Source organism: Dendrobates tinctorius, unplaced genomic scaffold (assembly GCF_039654945.1).
Source record: "Dendrobates tinctorius isolate UK_male_01 unplaced genomic scaffold, ASM3965494v1 ptg000241l, whole genome shotgun sequence".
Classification (NCBI taxonomy): domain Eukaryota; kingdom Metazoa; phylum Chordata; class Amphibia; order Anura; family Dendrobatidae; genus Dendrobates; species Dendrobates tinctorius.
The window spans coordinates 5953187-5975642 of NW_027361908.1; the positions used below are offsets into that span (position 1 = coordinate 5953187).

General features: G+C 42.1%; 1 protein-coding gene across 5 annotated transcripts in view; it reads left to right on the forward strand.

The window, feature by feature from the left end:
* The window catches only part of CFAP54 (cilia and flagella associated protein 54), a 703284-nt gene that overhangs the window by 442279 nt on the left and 238549 nt on the right, over window positions 1-22456 (forward strand). For all 5 annotated transcript variants that reach the window (XM_073556932.1, XM_073556934.1, XM_073556933.1 and 2 more), the window contains exons 41-42: window positions 20-175; window positions 17670-17870. In XM_073556932.1, the coding sequence (XP_073413033.1) occupies window positions 20-175; window positions 17670-17870 (357 nt within the window). The remainder of the gene's footprint in view (window positions 1-19; window positions 176-17669; window positions 17871-22456) is intronic.

Below are 22456 nucleotides of genomic sequence, written 5' to 3' on the forward strand. Positions count from 1 at the left end.
GTTTTCCTTTTTATTACAGACCCCGTACTTCCATATATTCCTCTGGATGTGTCAGATACATTAGCTTGCTTCCATGAAAGTTTGCAGAAATCAAAATACTCAAGCCGAGCACTAAAACACAGCAGAAAACTTCTCACTTTGTTCTTAGCTTACGGTCAAGGTTCACAAAGTCATTGTAAGTGTTCAGTTTGTGAATGCAAAATCATAACATGTAGAAAAGGTAGATTGTATTAATAGCGGTATCTGTAAGCTGAAAGAGCTAGTTTCTCCACCGGATAGCATAAATGTGGACATGTGTTTAGCAAATAAAAGAAGCACCATTGCGATCAGTTATCCAATGCCTCTGTGGACAGCGAACCAATACAACAGATATGTTAGCAATCTGACAACATGGTAAAATGTCAAAACTGTGTCTCAGACTACGTTGTTCTAAATTACTTCCAGAATGATTTTCTGGAAAAAGTGTTCATAAGTTGACAAAGACTCCTAATTAGCTGTGACAGATTACAAGAGATCAGTGTCACAGGAACTTCAGCCCTTTTCAACTGACATTCATTTTTTTCATTATTAATTAATACAGAGCTATTTATTGAAGGGATTTTTTTTTATAAAGAATTATATATACCAATCACAACACCGTAATTAAGAAATAGATGTCACTAATGTCTCAGAAAAGAGCACAAACGTTGTTAGAATCGCTGCAAAAAACGCATCACTATCATTACTACACATACTGTAAGCGCTCCCTAGTTGATTGCAAGCAGCTGCCTAGAATGGTTCATGCATATAGCCTTTTTTTGGAGTGTGAAGCTGGAAGGACAATAAGCACAATTGGACCTTATCCGAGAAATACAGGTGCTTCTCACAAAATTAGAATATCATCGAAAAGGTAATTTATTTCAGCTCTTCAATACAAAAAGTGAAACTCATATTATATAAAGTCTTTACAAAAAGAGTGATCTATTTCAAGTGTTTGTTAATGTTGATGATTATGGCTTACAGTCAATGAAAACCTAAAAGTCACTATCTCAGTAAATTAGAATACTTTATAACACCAGCTTGAAAAATGATTTTAACCCCTTCACTACCAAGGGTGGTTTGCACGTTAACTCCCGGGCCAATTTTTACAATTCTGACCACTGTACCTTTATGAGGTCATAACTCTGGAACGCTTCCATGGATCCCGGTGATTCTGACATTGTTTTCTCGTGACATATTGTACTTCATGTTAGTGGTAAAATTGCATTCAAATAACTTGCGTTTATTTGTGAAAAAAACGGAAATTTGGCGAAAATTTTGAAAATTTCGCAATTTTCCAACTTTGAATTTTTATGCCCTTAAATCACAGCAATACGGCACACAAAAAACTTAATACATAACATTTCCCACATGTTTACTTTACATCAGCACAATTTTGGAACCAAAATTTTTTTTTGTTAGGAAGTTATAAGGGTTAAAAATTGACCAGCGATTTCTCATTTTTGCAACACCATTTTATTTTTAGGGACCACTTCACATTTGAAGCCACTTTGAGGGGTCTATATGATAGAAAATACCCAAAAGTGACACCATTCTAAAAACTGCACCCCTTAAGATGCTTAAAACCACATTCAAGAAGTTTATTAACCCTTTAGTTGCGTCACAGGAATTTTTTGAATATTAAAAAAAAAATGAACATTTAACTTTTTTTCACAAAAAAAATACTTCAGGTTCAATTTTCTTTATTTTACCAAGGGTAACAGGAGAAATTGGACTGCAAAAGTTATTGTGCAATTTGTCCTGAGTACGCTGATACCTGATATGTGGGGGGGAACCACTGTTTCAGCGCATGGCAGACCTCAGTAGGGAAGGAGCGCCGTTTGACTTTTTCAATGCAAAATTGGCTGGAATTCAGATCGGACGCCATGTCACGTTTGGAGAGCCCCTGATGTACCTAAACAGTGGAAACCCCCCAACTGACCCCATTTTGGAAACTAGACCCCCCCAAGGAACTTATCTAGATATGTGGTGAGAACTTTGAACCCACAAGGGCTTCACAGAAGTTTATAACGTACAGCGGTACAATTAAAAAATCATATTTTTTCCACAAAAATGATCTTTTCACCCCAATTTTTATTTTTCCAAGGGTAACAGGACCCTAAAAGTTATTGTGCAATTTGTCCTGAGTACGCTGATACCCCATATGTGGGTGTAAATGACTATTTGGGCGCATAGCAGAGCTCGGAAGGGAAGCAGCGCCATTTGACATTTTTGGCTAGATTTGAGATCGGACACCATGTCGCGATTGGAAAACCCCTGATGTACCAAAACAGTGGAAACCCCCCACAAATGACACCATTTTGGAATCTAGACCCCCCAAGGAACTTATCTAGATGTGTGGTGAGAACTTTGAACCCCCAAGGGCTTCACAGAAGTTTATAACGTACAGCAGTACAATTAAAAAATCATATTTTTTCCAAAAAAACGATCTTTTCACCCTCAATTCTTATTTTTCCAAAAGTAACAGGACCCTAAAAGATATTGTGCAATTTATCCTGAGTACGCTGATACCCCACATGTGGGGGTAAACCACTATTTGGGCGCATGGCAGAGCTCGGAAGGGAAGCAGCGCCATTTGACGTTTTTGGCTGGAATTGAGATCGGACACCATGTCGCGTTAGGAAAGCCCCTGATGTACCAAAACAGTAGAAACCCCCCACAAATGACACCATTTTGGAAACTAGACCCCCCAAGGAACTTATCTATATGTGTGGTGAGCACTTTGAACCCCCCAGTGCTTCACTGAAGTTTATAACGTCCGGGCGTGAAAATAAAAAAATCGTATTTTTTCCACAAACATCATCTTTTAGTCCCCACTTTTTTATTTTCCCAAGGGTAACAGGAGAAATTGGACCCCAAAAGCTGTTGTCCAATTTGTCCTGAGTACGCTGACACACCATATGTGGGAGAAAACTACTGTATGGGGACACGTCGGGGCTCGGAAGGGAAGTAGTGATGTTTTGGAATGCAGACTTTGATGGAATGGTCTGTGGGTGTCATGTTGCCTTTGGAGAGCCCCTAATGTACCTAAACAGTGGAAACCCCCCACAAATGATCCCATTTTGGAAACTAGACCCCCTGAGGAACTTATCTAGATGTGTGGTGAGCACTTTGAACCCCCAAGGGCTTCACAGAAGTTTATAATGCCCAGGCATGAAAATAAAAAAATCGTATTTTTTCCACAAACATGATCAATTAGTCCCCAATTTTTTTTATTTTCCCAAGGGTAACAGGAGAAATTGGACCCCAAAAGTTGTTGTCCAATTTGTCCTGAGTACGCTGATACCTCATATGTGGGAGAAAACTACTGTATGGGCACACATCAGGGCTCGGAAGGGAAGTAGTGACGTTTTGGAATGCAGACTTTGATGGCATGGTCTGCGGGTGTCATGTTGCTTTTGGAGAGCCCCTGATGTACCTAAACAGTGGAAACCCCCCACAAGTGACCCCATTTTGGAAACTAGACCCCCTAATGAACTTATCTAGATGTGTGGTGAGCACTTTAAACCCCCCAGTGCTTCACAGAAGTTTATAACGACCGGGCGTGAAAATAAAAATATCGTATTTTTTCAACAAACATCATCTTTTAGTCCCCATTTTTTTTATTTTCCCAAGGGTAACAGGAGAAATTGGACCCCAAAAGTTGTTGTCCAATTTGTCCTGAGTACGCTGATACCTCATATATGGGAGAAAACTACTGTATGGGCACACGTCGGGGCTCGGAAGGGAAGTAGTGACGTTTTGGAATGCAGACTTTGATGGATTGGTCTGCGGGTGTCATGTGCGTTTGGAGAGCCCCTGATGTACCTAAACTATTGAAACTCCCCACAAGTGACCCCATTTTGGAAACTAGACCCCCCACGGAGCTTATCTAGATGTGTGGAGAGCACTTTGAACCCCCAAGTGCTTCACAGAAGTTTATAACGCCTGGGCGTGAAAATAAAAAAAAAAATTTTTCCGCAAAATTATATTTTTGCCCCCAATTTTTTATTTTCCTAAGGGTAACAGGAGAAATTGGACCCCAAAAGTTGTTTTGTAATTTGTCCTGAGTAGGCTGATACCCTACATGTGGGGGTAAAACACTGTTTGGGCGCATGGCAGAGCTTGGAAGGGAAGGAGCACCATTTGACTTTTTCAACGCAGAATTGGCTGGAATTGAGATCAGATGCCATGTTGCCTTTGGAGAGCACCTGATGTGCCCAAACAGTGGAAACCCCCCAATTATAACTCCGACCCTAACCTCAACACACCCCTAACCCTAATCTGAGCCCTAACCCTAGCCCTAACCCTGGCCCTAACCCTACCCTAGCCCTAACCCTAGCGGGAAAATGGAAATAAATACATTTTCTTTTAGTTTTATTATTTTTCCCTAACTAAGGGGGTGATATCGGGGGGGTTTGATTTACGATTTATGGCGGTTTTTATGTTTGGCGGCTGTCGCACGCTAAAAGACGCTTTTTATTGTAAAAATAGTTTTTGCATCACCACATATTGTGAGCTATAATTTTTCCGTATTTTGACCCACTAAGTCATGTGAGGTCTTATTTTTTGCGGGACGAGTTGACGTTTTTATTGGTACCATTTTCGGACACGTGACATTTTTTGATCGCTTTTTATTTCGATTTTTGGGACGCAGAATGAACAAAAACCAGCGTTTCATGAATTTCTTTTGGGGGGTGCGTTTACACCGTTCCGCGTGCGGTAAAATTGATAAAGCGTTTTTATTCTTCGGGTCAGTACGGTTACAGCGATACCTCATTTAGGTCGTTTTTTTATGTTTTGTCGGTTTTTTGCAATGAAAACAATTTTATATAAAAAATAATTATTTTTGTATCGCTTTATTCTGCGAGCTATAACTTTTTTATTTTTTTGCGGATGATGCTGTATGGCGGCTCGTTTTTTGCGGGACAAGATGACGTTTTCAGCGGTACCATGGATATTTATATGCGTCTTTTTGATCGCGCGTTATTGCACTTTTTGTTCGGTGGTATGATAATAAATCATTATTTTTTGCTTCGTTTTTTATTTTTTAAGGGGTTCGCTAAAGGGGTTAACTAATGGGACAGTTTTATAGGGCAGGTCATTACGGACGCGGCAATACCAAATATGTGTACTTTTATTGTTTTTGGTTTTTTTTTTATTTTGAAAAAATGGATTTATTGGGGAATATTTTTTTTTTTTTACTAATTTATTTAGCGATTTTTTTTTAAATTATTTTTAACACTTTTTTTTTTTTTTTTTTTACTTTATTACCTTGTCCCAGGTGGGACATCACTGTCCTGTGACAGATCGCTGATCTGTCACATCACAGATCACTGTGACAGATCAGCGATCTGACACAGGCACTGCAGAAGGCTTCCTCATGCCTGCGCTTTGCAGGCACTGAGGAAGCCAGCTTCCTGCAGGCCCCCGAAGGCTCCCGTCGCCATCTTGGATTCGGGGGCCTGGAGGAAAGGAGTCGCGATCGCGTTTGATCGTGGTGTGCAAGGGGTTAACGTGTCGGGGGCGGTCCATGACCGCCCCTGACACATTGTGCCGGGTGTCAGCTATGATAATTAGCTGACACCCGGCCGCGATCAGCGGCGCTCACCACGTGGGCGCCGCTGATCGCTGGGACGTAATATTCCGTCCATGGTAGTTAGGTCCATGGTCACATGGACGGAATATTACGTCCTTTGTAGGTAAGGGGTTAAAATCCGAAATGTTGGCCTACTGAAATGTATGTTCAGTAATTGCCCTGAATACTTGATCGGGGCTTCTTTTGCATCAATTACTGCATCAATGCAGTGTGGTATGGAAGCAATCAGCCTGTGGCACTGCTGAGGTGTTATGGAAACCCAGGTTGCTTTGATAGCAGCCTTCAGCTCATCTGCATTGTTGGGTCTGGTGTCTCTCATATTCCTCTTGACAATACCACATAGATTCTCTATGGGGTTAAGGTCAGGCGAGTTTGCTGGCCAATCAAGCACAGTGATACTGTTGTATTTAAACCAGGTATTGGTACTTTTACAAGTGTGTACCAAGTCCTGCTGGAGAATGACATTTCCATCTCCAAAAAGCTTGTTGGCAGAGGGAAGCATGAAGTGCTCTAAAATTTTCTGGTAGACGGGTGCTCTGACTTTTGTTTTGATAAAATACAGTGGACCTACACCAGCAGATGACATGGCTTCCGAAACCATCACTGATTGTGGAAACTTCACAGTAGACTTCCAGCAGCTTGGATTGTGTGCTTCTCCACTCTTCCTCCAGACTCTGGCACCTTGATTTCCAAATGAAATGCAAAATGTACTTTCATCTGAAAACAACACCTTGAACCATTGAGCAGTAGTCCAGTTCCTTTTCTCCTTGGCCCGGGTAAGACGCTTCTGGCGTTCTCTATTGGTCATGAGTGGCTTGACAAAAGGAATGAGACACTTGTAGCCCATGACCTGGATATTTCTGGGTGTGGTGGCGCTTGAAGCAATTACTCTAGCAGCAGTCCTCTCCTTGTGAATCTCCCCCCAATTTTTGAATGGCCTTTTTAAACAATCTTTTCAAGGGACCTTTTTAAATGCTTAGGCAGCCTTTGCAGGGGTTTTTGTTAATTATTCTAATTTACTGAGATAATGACTTTGGGGTTTTCATTGGCTGTAAGCCATAATCACCAACATTAACAGAAATAAACATGTGAAATAGTTCACTCTATTTGTAACGACTCTATATAATATATGAGTTTCATTTTTTGTGTTGAAGAACGGAAATAAATTAACTTTTTGACGATATTCTAATTTGGTGAGGAACAGCTGTAATTGAAAGAATGTGAGCAAAGGTGCTCACTTGGTCTAGTTGTGTGCTCATAACCACTAAGATGGAAACAACAAGGACTGGAATGAAATTTGGTCAACCCCTTCACCACCTTGGGATTTTCCATTTGTGCTATTTCATCTCTTCTTCCCAGAACCATAACTTTTTCTTATTTTTAATATGGCCATGTGACAGCTTGTTATTGTGGGACGAGTTGTACTTTTGAACAACATCATTGATTTTACCATATAGTTTACTGGAAAACCTGAAAAAAATATGCAGTGAAATTGCAAAAAAAAGTGCAATTTTACAATATTTTTTTTTTTTTTTTTTACTATGTTCACTAAATGCTAAAATTGACCTTCCTTTATGATTCTCCAGGTGAATAAATACGCATTTGCAGATTTTAAACATGTATATGTTCTTTTTTTTATATAAGTGGTGAAAAAATAATCCAAATTTTGTTAAAATAAAATGCTAAATATGGCACCATTTTCTGAAACCCATAATGTCTCTATTTTTCACAATATGGGGTTGGATGACAGCTTATTTTTTACACGCTGTGCTGACGTTTTTATTGATACCATTTTAAGCTAGATACGATGTTTTCATCTCCTGTTTTTGCATTTTATTGCAATGTTGCGGCAACCAGAAAACATAATTTTGGCGTTTTGATTTTCTTTCTCATTACGCCGTTTACCGATCTGATTAATTCTTTTCATATTTTGATGGATCATGCGTTTCTGAATGCAGCGATATCAAATATGTGTTTTTATTTATTTATTTTGAATTGGTTAAAAAGGGTGATTTTTAAAAATATTTGTAAAAACTTATTTTTACTTTTCACTTGCTTCAATAGCCTCCTTAGGAAACGTCAAGCTGCAATATACTGATTGTTTGTGCAACACGTAGCAGGGCTCTCGCCCTGCTATGTGTAGCAGATCTGATCATATGCTATGAACCCTGGCTACATGGGGTGCTCATAGCAGTTCTGCAATGACAAACACGTGGGTCTCCTGCAGACCCTGGGATGTCATAACAACCCATTGGTGCCCTGCGATCATGTAGCAGGGGTGCCGATGGGCATGGTTTGTGATGTGCTTCCGGCACGTGCATGTTAAATGCCACTGTAAGAGATTGTCCTGATGAAGAAATTTGAAACTTCAAAACGCGTTGACCAATAAATCGCTTCCATGGATTCCTGTCTCATTGCATTTCCACCAGCATTTCAGTCTATCATATAGCCTTATTTTGGCTCTGTTTCGTATGGAGTCACAACAGGGCCACCACATTGGTTCTCAACATTAAAATGCAGTTGTAAAACCAAAAGATAAGCTGGACTTAACAGGTTGTCTCAAAAAATATGGAGCCAAAATTTTGTGACTTCTCAAAACCTTTATGCCAACTTCTACTAGCTTCACCAAAATGGGCAGGGCTGTGGCAGAACATGGGTGCAGCAGGGGTGTTACACCACAGCTCATCTGATTTATGATACACTGTGGAGTTCCATATGTCAGAAATCTTTCTCCACCACAACTTTTATCAGCACAGTAATGAGGCAGCCCAACACCGCTAAAAGCAAAAACCATAACTGGACAGAGAAGGAATGATAGTAACTATACCGTGTTCCAAATTATAGTGTAAATTCTATTTTTCTCTGATCTTCCTAAATAGTTGATGGAAATGAGTTCAAATCATGCACTGTTAACAGTGTAAATTAAATTATATTGTGCAAACCTCCCAATAATAACAGAATTTTTTTTCAAAATTAAAAAATCTCAAAATGCACTGTTCCAAATTATTATGCACAGCAGCGTTTCCAAACATTTTATAGGCTGCAATGACCTGTAAATAGTAATTTGTTGAATTTACAGCATTAAGAGGTCACAGTTACTGAATTCAAAAGTGTTGCATATTAACATAGGACCTCTTGTTTGATAGCACCTTCACAAGTCTTCCATCCATTGAACGTGTGAGTTTTTGGATAATTTCTGCTTGAATTTCTTTGTAGGATATTGAAATAGCCCCCCAGAGCTGGTGCTTTGATATGAACTTCATCCACCCTAATAGATCTTTTGCTTGAGGGTACTCCAAATGTTCTCAATATTGGTTGGAGTCAGGAGAGAATGGCTGCCACCCAATGACTTTCTCTCCTTTTATGCCCACAGCAGCCAATAACTTAGATATATTCTTTCCAGCATCAGATGGTGCATTGTTATGCATGATGATGATTTTGCTATGGATGATACAGTTCTTCTTTTTGTACCATGGAAGAAAGTGGTCAGTAAAAAACTATACTCTTCTGAGGTTATTTTCATGCTTTCAGGGACACCAAAGGTGTCTTCTAGCTCTCTCCTCATGATTCCGAAACATGATTCTCACCTTTTTGCTGACATTGCAGCCTTGTGGGACATGGTAACCATCCATCAGCCATCCACTACTCCATTTATCTGGACTATCCACAGGGTTGAACGGCACTCATCAGTAAGAAGAAGACTGTTTTAAAATCAGTGATCATGAATGTCTGGGCCCACTGCAACCATTTTTGCTATGAGCACTGTTTAGGGGTGGCCAAATAGCACAACTACAACTACCCTTTAAGAATCACTTTGGCGCGTTGGCCCTTTAAGAGCCAGTTTGGCTCACTGGGCTTCTAAATCCACTTTGGCGCACACTCTCTCAGGGGCATGCGTCATGTAATGAAGCTAGATTTGCATTTGTGCTTTGGGTATCGCTTTAAGAGCAGAAATTATCTGGTAGAAACTGTGTCCTGGGGGGGTCATGTATAGTTCGTAGGCGTTGGCATAGTAACTGGGTCTGCCTGCGCATATCAATGAGCTTTACTGCCATTTGAATCGCCTCAGGGCATGATTTCCCTGTGGCAACATTTTCCCATTGAAATGCATTGAGGAAAATGTTTTTTCAAACGCAAATTGCGCAAAAACTACAAATCCGATCGACACGAAAATTACTTAGCACACCACTAGTGGACGCTGGCTTCGAAACGACACCTCAATGGAGTCTGTGCGTGTAGCGGTTCGAGCCGCATTAATTGCGGAAAATCAACTGAATAATAATAATAAGAAGAAGCAGAAGAAGAACTAGAAGTGTATTTCCTGAAGGAAGTACAGATAGTGCTTTGAAATGGTACCCGGGCTGCCCCTTTAAGAGAGACTTGACTGCTGCCCCTGCAAGGCTTTCAACTCAGGATCCGTTTTAACTGTGGGTGCCTCTCAGGGGTCACTTTGGCCTGTGGGGACCCTCGGGTCTGATTTGGTGGGTGGGGCCCCTCAGGATCCGATTTGGCGGCCTGGCTCCTCAGGGTTTGAATTGGTGGGCGGGGCCCCTCAGGGTCCGATGTGGTGGGTGGGGCCCCTCAGAGTCCGCTTTGGGGGGCGAGGCCCCTCAGGGTCCAATTTTGTGGTTGGGGCCCCTCAGGGTCTGATTTTGTGGGTGGGGCCCCTCAGGGTCCGATTTTGTGGCCGGGGCCCCTCAGGGTCCGATTTTGTGGCCGGGGCCCCTCAGGGTCCGATTTTGTGGTTGGGGACCCTCAGGGTCTGATTTTGTGGGTGGGGCCCCTCAGGGTCCGATTTTGTGGGTGGGGCCCCTCAGGGTCCGATTTTGTGGGTGGGGTCCCTCAGGGTCCGATTTTGTGGCCGGGGCCCCTCAGGGTCCGATTTTATGGTTGGGGCCCCTCAGGGTCCGAATTTGTGGCCGGGGCCCCTCAAGGTCCTTTTTTGTGGGTGGGGCCCCTTAAGGTTTGATTTTGTGGGTGGAGCCCCTCTGGGTCCAATTTGGTGGGCGGGGCCACTCTGGTTCCGATTTGGTGGGCGAGGACCCTCAGGGTCCGATTTTGTGGGCAGGGCCCCTCAGGGTCCGATTTGGTGGGTGTGGCCCCTCAGGTTCCGATTTTGTGGTTGGGGCCCCTCAGGGTCCGATTTTGTGGCTGGGGCCCCTCAGGGTCCGATTTTGTGGCTGGGGCCCCTCGGTCCGATTTTGTGGGTGGGGCCCCTTAGGGTCTGATTTTGTGGGTGGAGCCCCTCTCGGTCCGATTTGGTGAGCGGGGCCACTCTGGGTCCAATTTGGAGGCCAGGGTGGCTCAGCCTCCGATTTGTAGGCCAGGGTCGATCAGCTTCCGATTTGGAGGCCGGGGTGGCTCAGCCTCCAATTTGGAGCCTGGGGTCACTCAGGTTTCGATTTGGCGCACCGACCCTTTAAGACTCATTTTGGTGCACCGGTGTCATGATCCCAGTGCAGGTTTTTGAGCTGCACACCTGGGGTTAATGTCTGGAGCTCGGTGCAGGTTTTGACCTGCACACCTGGGGTTAATGATTGTGGCCTCTTTCTGGTTCTGGGAGAGCTTCTTAAACCCCTGGGAAGCTTCAATCCCTGCCAGTTATACTTTTGCCTTTGGCCTAGTGTGCTGACCCCTGTGTGCCTGTCTGTTGCTATAGCTTGTTTATATGGTTCTGACCCGGTTCTGTTTCCCGTTGTGAGTTTGCCTGTTGATTTTGTACTGTGTTATTATCTCTGTGTATGACTCATTGCCTGTGACCTGACTACTCTCTGCTCGCCCCTCTTGTACCTTTGCAGCTTTCTCTGTGTGTGACTCACTGGCTACGTCTTGACTATTCTCCCTGTCTATGCCCCCTGGTAACTTTGTCTCGCAGTCACCTTGCTAGGAGTTATCTTGCAGCTCCTAGCTCTGTGGAGTTTAGGCCACGCCCCTAGCAGTCACGTGCTTCAGGTCCTGCGGCTCTGAAGTACGCATCTACTTGGCTGCTGCCCGCTCCACAGGTATCTTTGAGCACTGTTCGCTTTACTCAGGACACGCGCACTGGCTCAGTGAGTAAGCTCAGTGCGGTGTTCCTGACAGCCGTCCCTTTAAGAATCACTTAGGCGCGTCGGCCGTTTAAGAGCTAGTTTGACTCACTGGGCTTCTAAATCCACTTTGGCACACATTCTCTCTCAGGGGCGTGCGTCATGTGATGAAGCTAGATTTGCATTTGTGCTGTGGGTTTCGATTCAAGAGCTGATATTATGTGCCAGAATCTGTGTCCTGGGGGTGTCATGTGAAGTTCGTAGGCGTTGGCATAGTAACTGGGTCTGCCTGCGCATATCAATGAACTTAACTGCCATTTCAATTGCCTCAGGGCATGTTTTGTCTGTGGCAACATTTCCCCATTGAAAAGCATTGAGACAGTGCATTCCAATGACGGGAAAAAAAATTTTCTAACGCAAATTGCGCAAAAACTACAAATCCGATCGACACGAAAAATACTTAGCACACCACTCATGGATGCTGGCTTCGAAATGGCACCTCAACGGAGTCTGTGCGTGTAGCTGTTCGGGCCGCATTAATTGCGGAAATCAACTGAATAATAATAATAAGAAGAAGTTAGCAGCGTTCGGATTACAATATAGTGGTTTTTTCAAACCACATTAATAAGTTAGCAGCGTTCGGATTACAAGATAGTGCTTTCTTCAAAGCACTATAATTACAATAACAAAAACAAAATGGTAAAGTGATTTATGTGCACCATAAAGACTACTGTATATACTACAATATCAAAAAATGTCATAGATAATGTATACATATATATATATATATATATATATACACAGTATATATATATATATATATAGTACAATTACATGCCTATACTTACATAACACATAAATATATATATAAGGTATGCTCAAAATGAAGAGAACTTGATGAATTCTGATGGACTTCAATAATGAACGACCTATTCTCCTCAAGACATCTTGCCAGAAGGATGTAGATGATTAATGACAGCATCATCTAGGTTATATGAATAAGGAGAGACCAGAGGGAAGCGCACGCATCCTAAGCATTCTCCCTGAAGGCCTGCTGGCAGCGTGCCAGGAAGTGGGGGAGAGAGAAGCAACAGCAGGACGCCGAGGGACAGACAGAGCACTACGATCCAGACAGGGATCTCGCCAAGGTACAGGGGCAATGTGGTGAGCAGGAGCAGGTGAGGGACCAGAACTGGGGGCAGCACCAGAACATGGGTGCACGGCCAGAACCGTGACCGGGTGTAATAGTGTATAGTGCCCCCCATCGAAAATATTCGGGGTCTCGGCTACCAGGGGTAGCTGAGACCCCAAGGAACATGATTCGGGTCGGTTTTTACCATCCCCAGTCACATGATCAGAGGAGAGACAAATGAATTCGGTGAATAACGACGATCACAAAAAAAGGCTGATTATCCATTCATTTGTCTCTTCTCTGATATAATCTAGCATTTCAGAGGAGAGATAAATGGGGTCCTCCAAGCCCCCAGTACCTCCGCTATCCCAGAGGCCCTCCTGCTTTGTCCCCCAGCCCTCCACATCATCTTACTGGAAGAAAATGGCGGGCACATGCGCAGTGCGCTTGCAGAGATCTTCCAGATAGTATCTGGCAACAATCGGAGATTTTTCCTGTTGGTTTATTTTGATCACTGTGATAGACCCTATTACAGTGACAGTGAACAAAATAAAAAAAAAATAGTAAATCAACCCCTCCTTTGTCACCCCCTTAGTTAAATAAAAATAATAAAATAAAAAAATTGTATTTTTTTTCATTCTCTGCAGTTAGGGTTAGGGTTGGGGCTAGAGATAGGGATGGGCATAGGGTTAGGGTTGTGTTGGGGTTAGGGTTGTGTATATTAGGCTTGTGTTGGGGTTAGGGTTGTATTGCAGCTAGGGTTGTGTTGCAGTTTGGGTTGCGGTTAGAGTTGTGTTAGGGTTGTGTTGGGGTTACGGTTGTATTTGGGTTACAGCTGTGTTGGGGTTACAGTTGTGGTGCTGGGGTTAGGGTGGTGTTGGGGTTAAGGTGGTGTTGACGTTAAGGTGGTGTTGGGGTTGTATTGCAGCTAGGGTTGTGTTTCAGTTTGGGTTGTGGTTAGAGTTGTGTTAGGGTTGTGTTGGGGTTAAGGTGGGGTTGGGTTTAGGGTTGTGTTGGGGTTTTGGTTGGGATTAGGGTTGGGATTTGGGTTAGGGGTGTGTTAGAGTTGGGGTTAGAGCTGTGTTAGCGTTTGAGTTAGAACTGGGGTGTTTCCACTGTTTAGGCACATTAGGGGGTCTCCAAACGTGACATGGTATCCACCACTGATTCCAGACAATTTTTCATTTAAAAAGTCAAACCGTGTTCTCTTCCTTCTGAGCCCTGCTATGCACCCAAACAGTGGCTTTCCCCCACATACGGGGTATCAGCGTACTCAGGAGGAGAAATTGAGCAACAAGTTTTGTAGTCTATTTTATCCTGATACCCTTGTGAAAATAAAAAAGTTTGGGTCTAAATTAATTTTTTTGTGAAAAAAGTTAAATGTTTTTTTCCTTCCACATTGCTTTAGTTTTCGTGAAGCACCTGAAAAGTTAGTAAACTTCTTGAATATGGTTTTGTGCTCCTTGAGGGGTGTAGTTTTTATAATGGTGTCACTTTTGGGTATTTTCTGTCATATTGACTCTCCAAAGTCTTTTCAAATGTGATGTGGTCCCTAAAAAAATGGTTTTGTAACTTTTGTTGGAAAAAATGAGAAATCGCTGGTCAACTTTTAACCCTTACAATGTCCTAACAAAAAAAAAAAAATTGTGTTTCCAACATTGTGCTGATGTAAAGTTGATATGTCGGAAATGTTATTTATTAATTACATTGTGTGACACGACTCTCTGATTTAAGGGCACAAAAAATACAGAATTTTCAAAATTTTTGGCAAATTTCCGCTTTTTTATATAAATAAACGAAAGTCATATCGAAGAAATTTTACCACTAACAGTAAGTACAATATGTCATGAAAAAAACAATCTCAGAAATATTGGAATCTGTTGAATTGTTCCAGAGCTAAAACTTCATAAAGTCACAGTGGTCAGAATTGTAAAAATTGGCCTAGTAATTAAGGTCAAAATTGGTTTGGTTGCTAAGGGGTTAAATAAAAAAAAGAACCTATGTATGTTTCGTATCTGTGTATTCGAAATGCCCTGGAGAATCGTAATGGCAAGTCAATTTCAGCATTTAGTGAACATGGTAAAAAAATAAACAATAAACTATTGTGCAATTGCACTTTTTATTGCAATTTCACCTCACTTGTAATTTTTTTCCCCATTTTTCAGTAAACTATATGGTAATCTCAATGGTGTTATTGAAAGGTACAACTTGCTCCTCAGAAAAACAAGCCCTCACAAGGCCATGTTGATGGAAAAATAAAACGTTACGGCTCTGGGAAGAAGGGGAGCAAAAAATGAAAACACAAAAACGGAAAATCCCAAGGTCGTGTAGGGGTTAAGAGGATACAAATTTTGATGGGAAAGCTTATTTAAGTAGTTTTCTTTTACCTGGCAAACTAATAATTACAGGTTCTTGAGATTAATTTCAGTGAGCCAAAGAGCTCTGACACACAATACCATCCATGAGTTTATTTGAAAGGCAAAAAATTACATCTTTATGACACTTAAATCCAATTTCCATAATAATTTGGAATGTACAGTCATACTTCATTTTCTGGAACAATTTAAAGGGTGCCAACACGTACGGCTATGACTGTATGTATAGTAGAATATATTGTAGAGTGTCTCAGGTAGGCACTAGAGTTCACAAAGGCTTTGGATTCTTGTGTCAAAAGCAGCAAGACATTTATTGATCTCCATAAACTTTAAATGAAAACAGCCCTTTTCCGGTATAAAAAAATTACAGTCCTTTTCCAATGAATGCAATGCAATGACAGGGTCAAATCCAGACAACAATTCAGGTCCTGCTTTACGTTCAGTGAGATCACATTCACTAGTGACTCAGACTCGGTTGAACTAGTCCCAACTGGGTCACACATAATGTCTATTGACGATGGCAACCAGTGTTACTTGCAGTTTGGTGCACACAACCTGTGCAGTCTCCTCTCAGTGAGACTCTGGCTTGTCTCTCCGGCTCCAACACAACCCACATTGCTCAGCTTCCCCAGTGACTGACCAGTGAACACATGGCCTGGTTCTAGTTATGGCTATCCAGGCGCATCTAATTAGAAAAACACAATGGAGCAACCATCAGCTCACCGGGTTGAGAAATTCCTGGAATAGGGCTGCGGTGCACCGAGACTTCAGGCTGGTTTCCTGAGTAAATGAACCGTGAAGAAAATGGAAAAATCCAGCAATCGCAAAAGTCATAAAACTTTACATTTATTAGTAGATTTAAAACATGAAAAGCAAAAATTTTAAAAACATAACGGTTGACGCATTTCGAGCTACACTAGCTCTTAATCATGACCATATCATATATCATACAAGCAGGCCTTCAGGTGGCAAAAGTAAAATGCACAGTAAAAAAAACCCCATAGACTAATAGAGGCAAAGTGCCTAATGTACTGTATTTACCTGGCCATTTGCATCTATTAGTCTACATTTTTTTTTTACTGTGCATCTTACTTTAGTATCCTGAGTGACTGCTTGTATGATGTATGATGTACTCTATCCTTACCTATTTAGGGGTTTACTAACAATGTACTATACAGAATGAACTGCTGGATCACTGGGCTACAGTTCTGTTACGTTACCTAGGATTTCTTCCATGTTATTTGAGCACCTGTAATGTAGCATCTTATTAGTTTTGTATCTCTGTCTTACCAGTTCTTTTGCTCCATGGTTTGTTTTGTACCACTGGATATCTTTTCCCTTCCCCTGTGCCTTTCACATACTGTATGTATTGTAGCCTGTAGACCTCTTGTGTTCCTAGTCATGTGGCACTCCATGACTCTTCTCATTTTATTTTATTGTTCATTAATTGTCTACATTTTTTTCTCTTTTACCGCATATATTAGTTCGCCCTTGACTTCCGTTTTCTTTTTGGGATCCCTGATAGGAAGTGTGATTTACTTTTGACCGTCCCTTTTTTTGAATAAATAGCTGCAATGAGTTTGCTTGTGGTTTCCTCCGTCATTTCAAAGACATACTGGCAGGAAATGTAGATTGTGAGCCCTACTGGGGATAGTGACTGTAAGGCGCTGCACAATATGAAGGCACTATATAAGGCTGCATTCATACGTTGCATTTTTGCTGCATTTTTTGGTGCATTTTTCAGGATTCCAAAATTTAGTTTTGCTTCCACCACAGAAGCATGAACAATGTAGGTTGTTTGGTCACCAATGCAAGACATATGTGAAACCATAAAATCGTTTTGGAAAAAAATGGCAATTTGACCACATTATTTAGTGTAAAAAAAAATTTATATCTGAAAAAATAGTGACTACTCTGTACAAAAAAGTTTATGAAAAAATACATAATTACAAATGTAACAGCGGGGGGGAGTTGCTCTGGTCGGTAATACTTTACCTAAAACATTGACAGAGCATTGAGTCTATTGGACACTGTGCACTTTCACACTTTTGTTCCATTTTGCACCTTGGTCGGCCAAAGTTAACTTTACACACATCACTAATTTAAACTATACTAATACTCTCATTTGGGAAGACCGAGACATTATGGTTTAAACTTGTGCTTTTTTCACTAAAAAACGCAGCAAAACCTGATATCTGCATTTTTGGTGCTTTTTGCCCCTACTCATGGGTGAAAAAAACACTGCAAAAACGCTGAAAGAATTGGCATGCTGAATTTTTCAAAAACCTTTTCCAATTTTGTCAGGGAAAAAAAAACAATGTATGTGCATGAGATCTCTGAAGTCTCAACTTTTGCTGGAACTGTAAAACGCAGCTTAAAGTTTGCATTAAAAAGCAGGAAAAACGCAACGTAGCCTTAGTGTGTATGATAAATAAGTAACTAGATAAAGTTTATATATTTCCATATTCATGTCTTTCCTTGCAAATTGAGGTGTTTATTTGATTCTTTTTTTTTTCCAGTGTTAAATTCACTAGACAACCATAGCAGTCCACAACTGTCCCCTGGAAAAGTTTTTTTTTCTGCCGGTGCATTGCAGGCACACCGCCCAGGTCCCCCAGATTTGTCAGAAGAAGAGTTTCTCTCTGTGGGCTCTGTTGAAAGCAAGGCAATCCCTCCGTCACACCTTTCACTTGTTATAGCGTCCTATGACAAGACTATTGGTAAGGCATTTGTTTTTTGACTGATAATAAGCCACAGTCTCAGATCAATTAATCTGTGGGTTGGGGATTAATGCCTTCAACATCCGATAAGTATTGAAAAGCTGGACAGCGACAGCAAAATTTTCCCAAATATATCAAGTTAATTTAATCACCGTGATGAAGATGTGCAGGAGGAGCATCAATCAACACATCCTGTTACCTGCGGGAAAGATTAGTATGCATGTGGGCTTACAGAGTTACCACTCATTAAATCCTTCATTTCATCGTTGCTAAATAATTGTGCTTCGCATCCAGGGCTGTACTTTGTGAGCCCAGACACTGTGGCCTGTCGTTGTGTGCCGTGCACTTGCCAATACATCATTTATCTTACACTGACAATCCATTTATTTGCAAATTTATTTCAAAGCAGACACAATGGTAGGTTAACATAATAATGAAAGGTCCTATCGAAAAATATATAGTGGGATAACAAGCAGAACATGGTTTCATTTGTCATTTTACGTAATATGCATATTGCCGAAAATTAGCATATGCCATTAGGTACGGGGATATACAACTGTTTGTACATTTTTCTTTTATTTTGCAAAACAAAGTGTACCAAAAGTATGATTTATGGCTCTACTTTGCCTACTAAATTCCTGCAAAACCACCCAAAGATGGTCTTTAATACAAGCTACATACACAAAGCCAATATTAAAGGGGTCTTCCACTTCCGGTCTGTGTTGGTCTTCATCAACTCCCTGCCGCTGCTGTGGTCACTTTGTACTGGCAGTAGCTGCAATATAACTACTACAGCACACATCAATGCTGCAGACAACAACGACTGTGCCAATGTAGGCGGCACAAGCTGATTTTCTGCAGTGGTGATGTGCGCTATTGTTATGATGCGACTGCTACAGCCATTGCATAGAGACTGAAGCAGTGGCGGAGAGCAGGGTCTGGGGAGAGTGAGTCCTGTTTGTTTTTATTGTTTTAACACAGCTTTGTCAATAGAAACCAAAAGACCAAGTAGAAATCGCCTTAGAGAAAAAGCCCCAAAGATATTCAATGTGCACTGAAAAGTATAGTCATCTTTATTTTTCAATACAATTGGGCTTTCAAGTTTCCTGACTTATATTGACTAAACACATCCCAAAAGCATACCCCACTGGTGTACATATGACCATTTAAAGGGAATCAGTCAGCTGATTTTTGCTAGGTAATCTGAAGATAGCAGGAGATAGAGACTGGGACACAGATTTCAGGGATGTGTCATTTGTCAAAGTGTGTGCTGTTGTTTAATAACTGTGAAGGATTTATCACTAAGAGATTAACATTCCCCGGCTAGTCCGGTAACCAAGCACCTCACTGTCTATGGGTTTTGTACATATAGAGCCTGGTGTTGTGAGTTCATTTTCCCCTCCGTCACTGAGGCCTGGTGAACTCCCTATTCTAGTGAAGGAAGGTAGTGAGCCTGATTATCAGGCACCTGGGACTAATGAAGACGATTGGCTGAGTGGAGTCACTGACTGGATTTAAGGCAGCCTACGCCCTTTCTGCCCTGAGGGTGATTTCTCTGTGGACTCTTGGACACCAGTCTGATTCCTGCTCTCCTAAAGCTAAGTTTTCTGTTTTGCCTTTTTGCATCTAAGATTTGTTTTTGTTTTTCTTGCTTTTTGGATTCTGCCACTCCCTGCTGGAGTGTGCAGTGTTCCGTGAGCTCTGTCTTCTGAAAGTACCTGAGTGCTGATTTAGTTTTTGAAGCTTAGTTGCTTCAGGGCCATTTTTATATCAGCTTGTTGGATTTTGTCTCTGATAGGGTTTTGGCAGATTGCAGACAGCAGCCTTCCTATCCGTTCCTGTCTAGGTAGTTTTTGGGCCCCGTCTTTGCTCGGCCTGTCTTTCTGTCTGTGTAAGTGTTTTCATCTTGCTTCACAGTCATTGTATGTGGGGGGCTGCCTATTGCTTTGGGGTCTGCTCTGGGGCAGTTGGATTTCCCCTTTCCTTCTTTGGGCCTATGTATCTCTCCGGCTGTGATCGAGGGGTCTAGGTCATCGTAGGAACCCCCCACGGCTACTGCTAGTTGTGTTGATGGGTTCAGGGGTCTGCAATCTGATAGTTGCCAACTTCTCTGGTTTTCAGGACTTAGCTAGCATTTCTGTTTTTGCCTCCTACGGTGACTCAATCATAACAGAATCACCCGCCAAACCGCAGATCCTGGGGTACTCAATAGCAGGAAAGAATTGTGTTTAAAAAAAAAAAAAAAAAAAAAAAAAGTGTGTGTATATTCTTTCCTCTATATCTCTGAGGCCGTAGGGGGAATTTTTTTTTTCTCTCAATGGAGATAAAGCAAGTGTCTGATCGTGTGGAGCAGCTCGCTGCTGAAGTGCAAGGAATTTCCGCCTATCTTGCTTGTTCACATGCTGTTTAACCAAAGATCCCCACACCTGATGTATTTTTTGGGGATCGATCTAAATTTTTGAGTTTCAAAAACAATTGTAAATTATTTTTTGCTTTGAAGCCTAACTCGTCAGGGAGCCCCGCACAGCAGGTTAAAATTGTCATCTCTTTGCTGAGCGGCGATCCACAGGATTGGGCGTTTTCTTTGAAACCAGATGACCATATTCTGACTAATGTGAACGCATTTTTTCAAGCCTTGGGGTTGCTGTACGACGAACCTAATGCTATTGATCAGGCTGAAAAGACCCTGTTAGCATTGAACCAGGGTCGAGAATCTGCAGAGCTGTACTGTCAAAAGTTCCGAAAGTGGGCGGTCCTTACTACCTGGAATGATAGTGCCTTGGCTGCTCTCTTTCGGAAGGGTTTGTCAGAAGCCGTAAAAGATACTATGGTAGGATTTCCTGTTCCCTCTGGTCTGGACGATTCTATGTCTTTAGCCATTCAGGTTGATCGGCGTTTACGTGAACGCAGGATTACACGAGAGGTGTTGCCACCGGTTCAACAGACGTCTGAACCTATGCAATGTGATAGAGTTTTGTCTAAGGCGCAACGTCAGGAATTCAGAAGGCGTAATAAGCTGTGTTTTTTCTGTGGAGATGCCTCACATGTTATTTCTGTTTGTCCTAAACGTGAGAAACGCTTTGCACACACGTTTTCTGTTGGTGGGGTTCAGCCTAAGTTTCTTTTGGCGATTACTCTGATCTGTTCCCTGTCCACATTTTCCGCCAAGGCTTTTGTGGATTCGGGAGCAGCGCTAAACCTAATGGACTTGGATTTTGCTAAACGTTGTGGATTTCCGTTGACACCTGTGCAGACGCCTATCCCTTTGAGGGGGATTGATGCTACCCCTCTGGCTAAAAATAAACCTCAGTTTTGGACCCAGTTGGTCATGCGGGTCGCCCCAGACCACCAAGAAAATTGCAGATTTTTTGTGTTGCATGGTCTGCATGATGCCGTTGTTCTGGGGTTTCCCTGGTTGCAGATTCATAATCCAGTTTTGGATTGGAAGTCTGTGTCTGTGGTGAGTTGGGGTTGCCGGTGTACCTTTAGTGAAGCTCCGGTTTTTTCCACCTCTCCTCAGTCGCATGAGGTTCCTGACTATTTGGCGGACTACTATGATGTATTTAGTGAGAATGAGTCTGCGTCCTTGCCTCCTCATAGGAGTTATGACTGTGCAATTGAACTAAACCCGGGGTGTAAATTTCCTAAGGGTCGGCGCTTCAATTTATCTGTACCCGAGCACGAGGCTATGCGGTCCTATATTAAGGAGGCGTTGGAGAAGGGTCATATTAGACCATCCTCTTCACCCTTAGGTGCCGGTTTTTGTGGCCAAGAAGGATGGTTCTTTAAGGCCTTGTATTGATTATCGTGCCCTCAATAAAATTACTATTAAATATCAGGATCCGTTACCCCTGATTTCGGATCTATTCTCTAGAGTCAGAGGTGCTTGCTGGTTTACCAAGCTTGACCTCAGGGGGGCGTATAATCTTATCCGCATTAAGCAGGGGGATGAATGGAAGACGGCGTTTAATACTCCGGAGGGACATTTTGAGTACCTGGTGATGCCTTTTGGGCTCACTAATGCCCCTTCTGTCTTCCAGTGCTTCATGAACGATATTTTCCGAGACTTTGTCGATAAATTTTTGATTATCTATCTGGATGATATTTTGATCTTCTCCAAGGATTGGGATTCTCATGTGGAACATATTCGGACTGTGTTCCGGATCTTGAGAGAGAATTCTCTGTATGTCAAAGGATCAAAATGCCTTTTTGGAGTACAGAGAATTTCTTTTTTGGGATTTATTTTGTCTCCGTCAACTATTGAAATGATCCCGGCCAAGGTACAGGCCATTTATGATTGGGTTCAGCCCACTTCTTTGAAGGCCCTCCAGAAGTTTTTGGGTTTTGCTAATTTTTATCGGAAATTTATAGCAAAATTTTCTAGTATTGCCAAACCATTGACTGACCTGACCAGGAAGGGTGCGGATGTGTTGAATTGGTCTCCGGAGGCAGTTGCTTCCTTTCAGGAGCTGAAGCGTAGATTTACCTCCGCCCCGGTTCTGCGGCAACCTGATGTCTCACTCCCGTTCCAGGTAGAGGTGGATGCTTCTGAGATTGGTGCAGGAGCGGTGTTGTCTCAAAAGGAT